The sequence below is a fragment of the Ylistrum balloti genome, unplaced genomic scaffold (assembly GCF_031769215.1).
Source record: "Ylistrum balloti isolate Yb309-2 unplaced genomic scaffold, AGI_CSIRO_Ybal_v1 Utg370780, whole genome shotgun sequence".
Lineage (NCBI taxonomy): Eukaryota > Metazoa > Mollusca > Bivalvia > Pectinida > Pectinidae > Ylistrum > Ylistrum balloti.
In genome coordinates, this window is record NW_026782456.1 from 486,790 (window position 1) to 500,531 (window position 13,742).

At 37.5% G+C, this 13,742-nt stretch overlaps 1 protein-coding gene across 1 annotated transcript; it reads right to left on the minus strand.

Annotated features, from left to right (window-relative positions):
• Positions 1 to 750: 750 nt before the first annotated feature.
• On the minus strand, positions 751 to 10,006 carry LOC132558312 (solute carrier family 49 member 4 homolog). The gene is made up of 11 exons (XM_060222859.1): positions 9,634 to 10,006; positions 8,590 to 8,844; positions 7,887 to 7,914; positions 7,563 to 7,624; positions 6,756 to 6,818; positions 3,036 to 3,165; positions 2,616 to 2,724; positions 2,030 to 2,097; positions 1,586 to 1,704; positions 1,175 to 1,357; positions 751 to 875 (listed from the first exon to the last, which is right to left on the minus strand). The coding sequence occupies exons 1-11, from the start codon at positions 10,004 to 10,006 to the stop codon at positions 751 to 753; spliced, it is 1,515 nt and encodes a 504-aa protein (XP_060078842.1).
• Positions 10,007 to 13,742: the final 3,736 nt, after the last annotated feature.

A 13,742-nucleotide genomic window follows, 5' to 3' on the forward strand; every position in this document is an offset into this window, starting at 1 on the left:
ATTTCAATTGGAAATATTTCAAACTTGGTTAGAATGAGCGAAGGATGACTGCTTGATAGTATTCCCATATTGATCCTGACTGACCCCAAAAGGGCTGATGGGCGGGGCTAATCTCCTTCTCAACACATAGGTATGGTAGAATCCAATTCTCTGTATGAATGAAAACATGGAAAGTGCTTTAATTACCAAAATAGGTTTCTACTGGAAATGACTTTCTCAGAATTGTTAGTATAGGATGACAGATTTGGTGGTATGCATGCATTGACACTGACAATTTCTGCATCATGACACTTGATAACTACCCTTTAACCTTTAAATTCAACATTGATCAATTCAGAGGACCGTGAGGGCCTCTTGTTTGACAAGCACCTGCTAGATCTTTTGAAATTCCATACGGAGATTCTAACTTTAGTTACAGTATCAGTCTATAGTAACTTTTAAGTGTGGTAGTACACTGTAATCATGTAATGATTTCTGTGATGCACGAGACATTTATGATCCAGAGACAACACTAGTTGTAAACACAGGGACTTGGCACGAATTCCCTGTTGTTGTAATGAACATCGACCACTTTCGCATTTATTGATATTAGAGGAACATGCAACACTGACAAGTAGACAGCGTTTGTAACGTCAATTCCAGTGTTTGTAACGTCAGTTCAATATTATGCAGACATATTTGGTGACGACGAGGCTAAAGAGAGAGAAGAAAACCGACGACGATGATGATAATGATGACGAAGAAACCTGGTCATTGAGCATTACAATTTTCTTTTTCATCCACATTAAGCCGATTTGTTCGTTCTTTCAAAAATATTAAGCCTGGTAAACACATGATGACCGCACCAAAGAGACTCCATCCTTCCCAAGATGTACCTAAAACAGAAATATAGATAGATTGGATCACAAAACGACCATTTCAGCAGTTAGAAAATAGTCACTTACTTAAATCTATTTTCCTCGTGAAACACCAAACTTTTCTGCATCAGATGGTTTTTGTGTGGAAAATTCTGGTCATTAAACATACCCGACATTGTGTGAATTACAAAAAATATCTCGATATCTCAAAACTGTTCTAGAAAGGTTTAAATTTTGTCGGAAACAGCTTTAACGAATTAGCTATAGAATAGCAGAAGAATTGAATTAGCCTAAGGCTTATACTGGCGTATACTTACCAACACTGGGAATAGTCTGGACGGCTAAGAACGCCACACTGACGACATTGTTGACGAGAGTGAGAACGAAATTGGTGATTCCCTCTGCCACAGGGTAGGTTGTCTCGCAGGCCATCTCAAAGTACACGGGTGTTGTAGCAGTAAGGCTAGCGGCCCCGACCACACAGGATATGTGAATTGAAACTACAAAAATAAAGCCACTTTTTGATACTAAAAAGGATAGCCATATGTTGTTAAAACACATGTAAATGATATTGCAAAATGTACTGCGTTTGTCAGAATGGCGAATACGATGTGCATGAAAAAGACAGAAAATACAAGACTACTGAAAGGCTTGAAAAATAAAATACACATATGAATCAAATATAAATTTAGAAGTGAACTATATTAGACAATTTGTGTACTGTTTACCGTAGGAGTCGGGTATCGCCCGCGCGAGCAGGAGGTTCATCCACAGTGCAAACGCACCACTAGTCATGTACAAGGCAAGTAAGATCGTTTTCTTCCTTTTAGAAAACACATCCGAACACCTGATCCATAGAAAGAATTAACTCTTAATGCACAGTTAAATCAAAATACTTTCAGAATCGAAACAGAAAACGATACTTCATGAGTAGTTTGTCCAATACATATACCCGGTGATTTGATAATCTTTCTGTTTCTATACGACACAAACAATTACATTACAGGTATTTTCTTGATTGGAAAAAGACTTCAGAAGAAAAGAATATCAGACATTTTATGAGACATAATAGTAATATAAGGAATGGTGATGGATTATGGAGAGGTCACGTAACATGGTTTTCATTCCATTTATTGTCAATCTTGTTTCTGTATGATTTTAACAATACCTACTTGGCAACGACAAGGGAAAGAAGTATCCCAGCCACGACGGAGTACATGCCGATTAGACCAGCCTCGTTCTACAAAAAAATGATATAATCTCCAATTTGAACAAAACAAAACAAAAAAAAAAAAAAATAATAAGAATAAGAATATACCAACAGTTCAACAGATATTCGGAAAAATTTCAGCGATACCACGAGAGCCAACTCTTTAGGACTCGCAGACATCGTGAGGTTAATGTCTAGCTTCTGTCACAATCTGATATTTGAAGCCAAATTGCCACTCATATATCGTGAGGTTGATGTCTGGCATCTGTGACAATCTGATATTTGAAGCCAAATTGCCTCTCAGACATCGTGAGTTTGATGTCTAGCTTCTGTGACAATCTGACATTTGAGGCCAAATTGCCTCTCAGACATCGTGAGGTTGATGTCTAGCTTCTGTGAAAATCTGCTATTTGAAGCCAAACTGCCACTCTTATATCATGAGGTTGATGTCTAGCTATGAGGTTAGATGTTGTTTGAAGCCTAATTGCCTCTCAGAGATCGTAATGTTAAAACTTAGCTCTGAGGTTTGATTGCAATTGAAGTCTTACCTCTGAGATGTCGTGAGGCTTGAGGACAATCTCCAACACCCCCGGCCAGGCTCCCAATACACCGACTGAGATACCATAGGAGCAGGCGATTACCCAGAATACACCATTCCTGGTTAATAAATATATCATGAAAAAGTCTATGTAATTAGCGACGCCAACACTACAAAAAATGATAATTAAAACAACAGCTTCGTCAATAGAGTTTTTCACTTCCATGTGACGCGTACGATGTTGTTCTCATCACATGGGTACTTTTTATTTTGTTTAATTTAGCAAAAGACATTTTCTCCCACACTTTCCAATCGTATTGTCTGGACTAAATATTATATGCAGCGCGTACCAAGCACGTAGGTCGTTTATGTTATTGTACTAAGATTTTATATCGAGGAGACCTGGATGATTGAATTATCAAGTACTTACCGAAGCAGCTGTTTGCATCCTTTCACGAAGTTCAACCTGTCTGTGGATGCGGATAAGCTAGGAGGTTTATAGGGTTTGGCAGGGAAATATATTAATAACAATAAGAATATACCAACAGTCCAACCGCATTCTGAAAAGAGGAAAAAGGTTTTAATTGAAATAGTACATAAATGAACATCAAGTTAAGTTATTGAGTTACAATAAATTACAAGACAATAAAATTATTCCTTGCCAACACCCAAGACCAAATTTTCGAATTCAATATTGTTACAAACGATAAGAAAGACAGTTGATGAAAATGAATGACGTCAAACCCGCAGACGAAACAAAATTCCAGAAAGAAAGCTCTCGTCTGAAACCGCGCATGTCATTTGTCAAAAAACCCGGTTTTTTAAGTGAAAAAAAAACCAACAAAAAAACAAAAATTATTAAAAAAACTGTATACAAAATTCACTACATAGATATTTCTTGTATAAACATGTGAGTTGCTGATTTTATCGTTGATATCAAACTTGTAATAGTGACGTTACAATAATATGCCAGGTCGACTTTGAAAACCTTTTCACCGCCATTTAATTTTGTTGTGTTTCTTCTGCAAAACATTCTACTTAAGAATTAAAATACAGAGAATAAGGTATCAACGTATTTAATCTATCTACTGTAAAGGTTGTAGGTCTCGAGGGTTCGTGATTTTCGTGCTCTATCTACTGTAAAGTTTGTAGGTCTCGAGGGTTCGTGATTTTCGTGTTTATCTACTGTAAAGGTTGTAGGTCTCGAGGGTTCGTGATTTTCGTGTTTATTTACTGTAAAGGTTGTAGGTCTCGAGGGTACGTGATTTTCGTGCTCTATCTACTGTAAAGGTTGTAGGTCTCGAGGGTACGTGATTTTCGTGCTCTATCTACGTGATTTTCGTGCTCTATCTACTGTAAAGGTTGTAGGTCTCGAGGGTACGTGATTTTCGTGCTCTATCTACTGTAAAGGTTGTAGGTCTCGAGGGTTCGTGATTTTCGTGCTCTACTGTAAAGGTTGTAGGTCTCGAGGGTTACGTGATTTTGTAAAGGTTGTGTCTCTCTACTGTAAAGGTTGTAGGTCTCGAGGGTACGTGATTTTCGTGCTCTATCTACTGTAAAGGTTGTAGGTCTCGAGGGTACGTGATTTTCGTGCTCTATCTACTGTAAAGGTTGTAGGTCTCGAGGGTTCGTGATTTTCGTGCTCTACTGTAAAGGTTGTAGGTCTCGAGGGTACGTGATTTTCGTGCTCTATCTACTGTAAAGGTTGTAGGTCTCGAGGGTACGTGATTTTACTGTAAAGGTTGTAGGTCTCGAGGGTTCTATCTACTGTAAAGGTTGTAGGTCTCGAGGGTACGTGATTTTCGTGCTCTACTGTAAAGGTTGTAGGTCTCGAGGGTACGTGATTTTCGTGCTCTATCTACTGTAAAGGTTGTAGGTCTCGAGGGTTCGTGATTTTCGTGCTCTATCTACTGTAAAGGTTGTAGGTCTCGAGGGTACGTGATTTTCGTGCTCTATCTACTGTAAAGGTTGTAGGTCTCGAGGGTTCGTGATTTTCGTGCTCTACTGTAAAGGTTGTAGGTCTCGAGGGTACGTGATTTTCGTGCTCTACTGTAAAGGTTGTAGGTCTCGAGGGTACGTGATTTTCCTGTAAAGGTTGTAGGTCTCGAGGGTGTTTATCTACTCTGCTCTACTGTAAAGGTTGTAGGTCTCGAGGGTACGTGATTTTCGTGCTCTATCTACTGTAAAGGTTGTAGGTCTCGAGGGTTCGTGATTTTCGTGCTCTATCTACTGTAAAGGTTGGAGGTCTCGAGGGTACGTGATTTTCGGGCGCTATCTACTGTAAAGGTTGTAGGTCTCGAGGGTACGTGATTTTCGTGCTCTATCTACTGTAAAGGTTGTAGGTCTCGAGGGTTCGTGATTTTCTGTAAAGGTTGTAGGTCTCTGTAAAGGTTGTAGGTCTACTGTAAAGGTTGTAGGTCTCGAGGGTTCGTGATTTTCGTGCTCTATCTACTGTAAAGGTTGTAGGTCTCGAGGGTTCGTGATTTTCGTGCTCTATTTACTGTAAAGGTTGTAGGTCTCGAGGGTTCGTGATTTTCGTGCTCTACTGTAAAGGTTGTAGGTCTCGAGGTTACGTGATTTTCGTGCTCTATCTACTGTAAAGGTTGATTTTCGTGCTCTATCTACTGTAAAGGTTGTAGGTCTCGAGGGTTCGTGATTTTCGTGCTCTATCTACTGTAAAGGTTGTAGGTCTCGAGGGTTCGTGATTTTCGTGCTCTATCTACTGTAAAGGTTGTAGGTCTCGAGGGTACGTGATTTTCGTGCTCTATCTACTGTAAAGGTTGTAGGTCTCGAGGGTACGTGATTTTTGCTCTATCTACTGTAAAGGTTGTAGGTCTCGAGGGTACGTCTCGAGGGTCGTGATTATGCTCTACTGATCGTTCTACTGTAAAGGTTGTAGGTCTCTGTAAAGGTGATTTTCGTGCTCTATCTACTGTAAAGGTTGTAGGTCTCGAGGGTACGTGATTTTCGCTGCTCTATCTACTGTAAAGGTTGTAGGTCTCGAGGGTACGTGATTTTCGCTGCTCTATCTACTGTAAAGGTTGTAGGTCTCGAGGGTTCGTGATTTTCGTGCTCTACTGTAAAGGTTGTAGGTCTCGAGGGTTCGTGATTTTCATGCTCTACTGTAAAGGTTGTAGGTCTCGAGGGTACGTGATTTTCGTGCTCTATCTACTGTAAAGGTTGTAGGTCTCGAGGGTTCGTGATTTTCGTGCTCTATCTACTGTAAAGGTTGTAGGTCTCGAGGGTTCGTGATTTTCGTGCTCTATCTACTGTAAAGGTTGTAGGTCTCGAGGGTTCGTGATTTTCATGCTCTACTGTAAAGGTTGTAGGTCTCGAGGGTTCGTGATTTTCGTGCTCTATCTACTGTAAAGGTTGTAGGTCTCGAGGGTACGTGATTTTCGCTGCTCTATCTACTGTAAAGGTTGTAGGTGTAGTGGGTTCGTGATTTTCGTGCTCTATCTACTGTAAAGGTTGTAGGTCTCGAGGGTTCGTGATTTTCGTGCTCTATCTACTGTAAAGGTTGTAGGTCTCGAGGGTACGTGATTTTCGTGCTCTATCTACTGTAAAGGTTGTAGGTCTCGAGGGTTCGTGATTTTCGTGCTCTACTGTAAAGGTTGTAGGTCTCGAGGGTTCGTGATTTTCTGTAAAGGTTGTAGGTCTCGAGGGTACGTGATTTTCGTGCTCTATCTACTGTAAAGGTTGTAGGTCTCGAGGGTACGTGATTTTCGTGCTCTATCTACTGTAAAGGTTGTAGGTCTCGAGGGTACGTGATTTTCGTGCTCTATCTACTGTAAAGGTTGTAGGTCTCGAGGGTTCGTGATTTTCGTGCTCTATCTACTGTAAAGGTTGTAGGTCTCGAGGGTTCGTGATTTTCGTGCTCTGTCTACTGTGATGTATGTTGGTCTCGAGTGTTCGTGATTTTCGCGTCACTATCTACCGTAAATGTTGTCGGTCATGAATGTTCGTAAGTTCGCTGCACGATGGGATAAATGTGAATCATGTAGACTGATGAAAAATATATCCCGTCCACTTCAAGCATACGGTAAAACTACAAATCTGAACCGATGGAATAACACGGCCTGTACAATATGCAATTATATACGTACCTGCATGTAAAACATATGATTACCTGTAAATGACAATAGCTTACCTGTATATAAAAGATTCATAATTTGCCTTCTCTTTTTCAGACCTGTTTCTTCATTTAAACTAGCTGTAATATAAATATCATTGTATTAGTATGCATTATTTCATGTAGATGTTTGGTTAAATATATCAATATAATCTATACCATGTGTAGACCTCGCATAATAATACCTATTTGCCCTCCATTATCATATTAACATGGAGAAGAACAATTTTCATCCTTATTTGACAAGATATGACATTTTATTCTAAATCCATATTGAAAGTTGTTATTCACTTGTATGACTTTTATGCAATCATCTACGATACAATTATGACGTCATTAACAACAGCAGGTATCACCAGTAGCCAACCTGAAGAGACATCTGTCAAACATGTAAATGACTGAGTGATAAAGATATCTCAACAAGCGTGGTTATGTTCCATCAATATCAAGTTCTAATTCCGATTAGCGTTTTTAGGTTTAGGAGTCATGTCTCCAATGGACAGTTTTATCCTTATCATGACGATTCCACTGGAGAAATATTCAATTTACTTGTGCGATATGAAACAAGTGGTTGATGCTCGTTAGTTTACCTGTTGATTCTATTGTTGTATACATTGTTCTCGTGTGAGAAAGTGGACAGACCATGATTAATATGCCGGGTGTCGCCGGTGAAGCAGAAGACGCTTACTCTTCCGGAGCACATGATCTTAATCTCCTTGTATTTTTTAAAAAGATTTTCAGTGTATTTCATCTTTGATTTATTGAATTTAAGTTAAAATAAAGATTCTGTCGGTATTTTCTGTGTTATATCAGTAGATTACTTACTGGTGTTTCTCAAGACGACCTCTGCTGCTTTAAAGGTATTGTTCTCTATATTTCTCGTTACACTAAAATTAAAATGTGAAAATTGAGCTTATGATTTGTTTCAGTCTAAAACAAAGAATAACGCTGCTGTGTTTATCGTTATAACTAAACGTGCTTTTAAATCTGTTGTATTCAGTGTAAATAATAATATAAAATAAACATAAGTTACTTTATCATTCTTTTGAAAATAAAGAATTTAGAATATTTCTAAATCGTTGAAAATCAACCATTAACATGCTTTATTATTTATAGCAATTGTAGATTAGACCTTAATTCTTTCCTTACTTGTTTTCGTCCGGAACCATGAATGGACCTGAAAACAGAATGATGTTGTTGAGTGAAATTTTGTTAAGAGTAGAGTTTTATGTCGTCATAATTGATTAGTTTAGATGTGAATACTTAAGTATGGACAACGTGAACCATGTACATGTATATGGATAACGGAATTCCTCCTATGTGAAGACACGTCTTTTAATGATGTCAAGCATTGAAAGAAAAAACAAGTTAACGGAAAAATAACCATATCTTTGCTTCTGTTTTATCTTCTCAAGTACGTGTTATGTTAGAAAATAATGGCGATAACCGATGGAAAATTGAATATTGTATATAAATGTTTTAATAAAAACAGAAAAAGTCATTGAAAAGATGGTTGAATAAACAATTTTAGGACTTTTATAGGAAGTGTGGACAAATCTTTCATGGCGAATGTATTATTAAATTATAACTTTTATAATTATAAATTAAATTTTTATCTGACCGCAACCGTCAAGCTTTTCTATTTGGTTCTCTCTCTCCAACATATACGCTCACAAAATCAATCTATTTTCTATCAAAGGCTGGAGTGACTCTTTCTTATAACCTTGACCTGAGTCGTTTCTTTAAACAGTGTCCTTACTATGCAAATAGTCTAGATATGATATCATTTTACATAAACAACGATAATGATTGGCTGTTGATGTATCTGTCCTCTGTAATTTAAAAAAAATACCTATTACAAAGGATAGACCGATCCCTGCCATGTTGGCGACTGTTGCTATGGCGGTTGAAAGTGTTCTCTGATTGGCTGGAAACCATGCTGCTGACAGAACAGGGGGCACGCCCATACTAACAGGAGTACCGATACCGTTCAGGAACTGACCTATCCCAGCTGTGATCTTCACATACGGGGACTTGTCCGTGATGCATCTAACACCAGCTCCTAGCATCATGACTAGAGCCGTCAGCACACAGGCCCATCGTAACCCTGCATTGTTAACAACCATTAAATGATAACTGGTCGCTCTCTTTCTATGCCCAGCCCCAAAAACAAAATATTAAGTGTGAATGATGCATTTTAAGTCCTTATTTAGCAATACTCTTTTTATTTCTGTTTGTATTTGGAAGATGCATGCATGCCTTTTATACAATCTTCGAGATTGCAGGTGGTAGACTTCAGTTCCCATGATTTGTCGAAACCTGCATGCTACATTTTAATTCATTTGGATAGTGACAAGGTTCAGGGTTGTACTTATGTTCTTGACGTTCGAATGAAAATATATACTATTGTATAACATGAAACTTCTTCATTTGATGTTCACGTTTCTTCATGTGGATTTAGAATTTCTCCTTCAAGGTTTCTCAGTTTAGGCTCTTAGTATCATTGACATGTCCAGAAGGACGAAGCAGCTTTATGATGCCGTTTTTATTTGGCAATACTGCATCTAATTCAAAATTCGCAGAGAAACCTTTTACTCTCTTGACAATTGTACGATCTTATGGACAATAAATGTTTAGCAGATACTTAGTAACTGTGAAGGTAGGTTAATTACAAAGTTTTACCATCTGATTCAAGCAAAGAGTTTTTGTATTTTCTTTCCACGGAGATCACAAAATGGACTTTTGTATATCTCTGATAATTTGACAGAATGTCGATTATAGATGGTGCCCATATACTTTACCGGATTGTTTCAAAGGAAAACGAGGTAACCATATTTCTATATCAATTTAATATCAATATATTCAACTTTTTTCAAATATATAAATTAATACTTACCTTTTTCATCAACAATCCATGAGAATAAAAATACAACCAGTAAAAACGCTATAGGTCCTAGATCTGTAAGAAGCGCAGTATCTCCATCACTCCATCCAAAAGCCTTGTGGCTTGAGGCTGCTATAGGGCCCCACGTGTTCCAGAGCATTGCCTGTGTCAGCGTCAGCAAGCAGTACACAAAGAGAATATACCACCTTCTTTTATACACTTGAGTTTCCTCACCCGGCAGGTCTTCGTCTTTTGTGATCAGACCGTTCTCTATTTGAGATACTGTAGGAACATCTGTACTGAAACCATTGTTTATATGGCCGTTCTGATTAACGAGCGATTTCAGAATAATTCTAGGAGAGTCCTTGTTATTAAAAGCTACCATAATTGCTTGTGAACTGTTCTCTAATTCCATGTATATCATAAATTCACTGAAACTTATAACAGCGATAAATTATGATTCAATCCGTTGATAAAATACTGATTTAGGAATCATGACACACCCACGCTATAAATGTTGGTAGGCAAGGGACAATGATCACAGAGAAATACAAGTTTAACCTGGGAAAACAGCCACATCTGAACTAGTTCTTGACTGAACCTGTTGATACACAAACATCACGTATCTAATCTGTCAGTGCTGAGGACAGATGGTGGTGGTAAAGTCATCCACATTATTTTGTACTCTAGGGTCAAGTGATCATGGTTGGTTTGTTAGTATACTTATTAATAGTGTTAGATTTGCTCTTGTTTGTCAATATTGAGAAAGTTTATCTTCCTGGTTTGTCGGTCAAGCTCATGGCCTGCTACTCCTCGTGTACTACAAGATGATAGCCTGTTTTGATGATTTATTGTCTAGTATTGACCTGCCAAAAGATTTTTTTTTCTATTGCATAGGGTCAACGAATTCGATCAACGCCTCACCATTAAAACACTAAATATGCATTACGAATATCCATCGACTGCCAGTCAGCAAACAAAATATTTCATCCGCTTATCTTTGAACTTTGTAGTCAATGACTCAGAATTGTTTACCCTTCTGTTTTTTGAATGAGTTTCTGTGTAAACACTTACTTCTTTTCGTTGATAATTCGGTATTCTATTATGTGTATTTTGTAATTTGTTTGTTTTGCTCCCTACCCCTACTCCCGCCAGATTTTTTTTACTAATGTGTTGAAATTTCATAATTTGAATAGCAAAGACACAAAAAATGTAAGAAACATCTTCGTCCAAACTAATGATATAAATTTTCGTGGTAATATCATATATCACTGTACCGTTATCTTACCTGTTGACTGATAACGTCATCTTAAATGTTCCTAACCTGCTGGGTTATACAAGGTCAAGGTGTCGTTCATTTAATGTTTTGACATTGTTTTATCATTATTTTGTTAAAAGTTGTTGTTGTAATTGACGTACTTTCATCTTGGTGCATTAAATCCTTTATGTATTAGCTGCGCCATCCTATCTTGGTTATGAAAGTAATCTAGAACATTTGCCATAGCAATTGACTTTATTTTTTTCCAATGTTGATCGTTATAATACGACTAAAGGACTAGCGATATTCTTCCTAATTATACACTTCATTCGCCTAAAATTGACCAAAAGCCTCACGAAATACCAAAATGACAACATAAACATAATACAAACTCAATATTCGATCGAACTAAGGCAACATATGAACAAAAGAAAGATTTACACGCAGACTCATGAAAAAAGTACAAGGAGAATAAGACCAGGTGTTCCGGAAGAGTAAGCGTCTTCTGCTTCAAAAAAAAAAAAAAAAAAAAAATAGGAGGAATGAAAATCCTTTTCATTGCTTGTAGTCCAGTACGATTTTGTTAGGAAAGTTTTAGAAAATGTGATTGTGTTGGTGTGATTTATTGTGCTATTGTTGATGTTTATCTGTAAATATTGAAACTCTTTGATGATTTAATCATTACAAAACCATTGAAGACGTGAAAAATATCATTCATTAACTATGTCTATGATACCGTACTTAAGATAATTTCATGAAGCTAGTATGTTAAAGCAACAGCTATATCCATCCAAATAAACAGATTCTTTCTTCATATATTTAACGATGCGATATTTGAACAGCAACTTATGTCCAGTAAACCCAAACGAACATACACAGTTTAATCGTCACAGACCATGTGAGACAAACTGTTACATACTGTCCAGCATTCTCTATATTTCAGGGGTCACTGTCGCTCCCTACACCCCTGGAACATATCTTGGCATAATTGAAGGTTTCATGTGCGACACCTTGTGGACAAGACTAGTTTGATATATGAGGTACATCACGCGAATCTCGAGGTGGACAATTGTATATTGTAATGGCTTTGTAGTTGGATGTCGCTCCTTTGTAATCTTCAAAAGGAGCGTACAAGTCTGTGCTTGGTCAGGTTTTTTTTCTCCCGGAGCCCGCTCTAGACCAACCAAATTACTTGGCTTGTGCTTTCAATTTTGCCATGACATCTTCCAGGGGTGCAAAGAACGATAGTGAGCGTAACCCTTGGAGTGTCGAGAATGGTTGTACTTGTTGCAGTGTAGGGTCAGTATGTCCCATATCAATAGATGCTCAACTAAAATCAAGGTCCCCGCCTCATCTCGATTTGTCTCATATGTTATCTTTATCGTTCTTATGTAGAGATAGGATGTTACAAGTCTTAATCGGTGATCGGGGCTTTCAGGGTAAATATGTATGTTCTTATTATCTAATCAACGATGAAACAGACTTTTTATATGCCATTTATAATATTTTCACATCATAGCCTAAAAACTGTTTTGTAACATAACGTTTGCTTGGGTAATGCAGTGGTTTAAGAAATTAGCAAAGAAAAGAGTTCGAAGGTTTGTTTCTGACAACCATGTTTAATTATTCGTATTTATCTGTCGTCTTTAATGAATTTCATTTAAGACTAATGCCTTATTATTACAAAAATATAATTCTACTGTGTACTCGAGGGCAGTGTAGTACAATTTTATATATGCTGGTATGTTGAAAGTGAAACAAAAGCGCCATCGTTATGCGTTCTAGTAGATGTATCATATTTGGATAATTCAATTCGTTTTTATATTAATATATTATTTACCTTTTAACTATTCATAAATTGTGATGAAGGAATCGTGATAGAGGTGTGATAAAACATCCCCTAAACATGAAGGAATTTTGATAGAGGTGTGGTAAAAAATCCCCTAAACATGAAGGAATTGTGTTAGAGGTGTGGTAAAACATCCCCTAATCATGAAGGAATTGTGACAGAGGTGTGATAAAACATCCCCTAAACATGAAGTAATTGTGATAGAGGTGTGGTAAAAAATCCCCTAAACATGAAGGAATTGTGTTAGAGGTGTGGTAAAACATCCCCTAAACATGAAGGAATTGTGATAGAGGTGTGGTAAAACATCCCCTAATCATGAAGGAATTGTGATAGAGGTGTGGTAAAACATCTCCTAAACATGAAGGAATTGTGTTAGAGGTGTGGTAAAAAATCCCCTAAACATGAAGGAATTGTGTTAGAGGTGTGGTAAAAAATCCCCTAAACATGAAGGAATTGTGTTAGAGGTGTGGTAAAACATCCCCTAAACATGAAGGAATTGTGTTAGAGGTGTGGTAAAACATCCCCTAAACATGAAGGAATTGTGTTAGAGGTGTGGTAAAAAATCCCCTAAACATGAACAGTACGCATGCTATCATCGTGCATCCTTAAGCAGCAGAAAGTACCCAGTATCATTTCGAAAAATAAGTCATAGGAGAGAGAGAGAGAGAGAGAGAGAGAGAGGGGGGAGGAAGAGAGAGGGGGTGGAGAGAAAGAGGGGGAGGGAGGGAGGGAGAGAGAAAAAGAGAGAGAGAGAGAGAGAGAGATTCACTCGTAGATTTTAGAACATACACATGCCGGTACCCATAGAATATAATAATGGCGTATCGGAATTATATTAATCGAGATTGATATATATATATCATATTTACAGACTTAAATTGTGTTAAAATAAAAAAGAAAAAAAATAATAAATAGCATTTGTTGAAAAGTGATTGGCAATAGTAGCTTGTTATAATTCAGAACGTTGATAATGAAAGCTGCGTATTTCTGATTCATCATACATAGAAATATCCA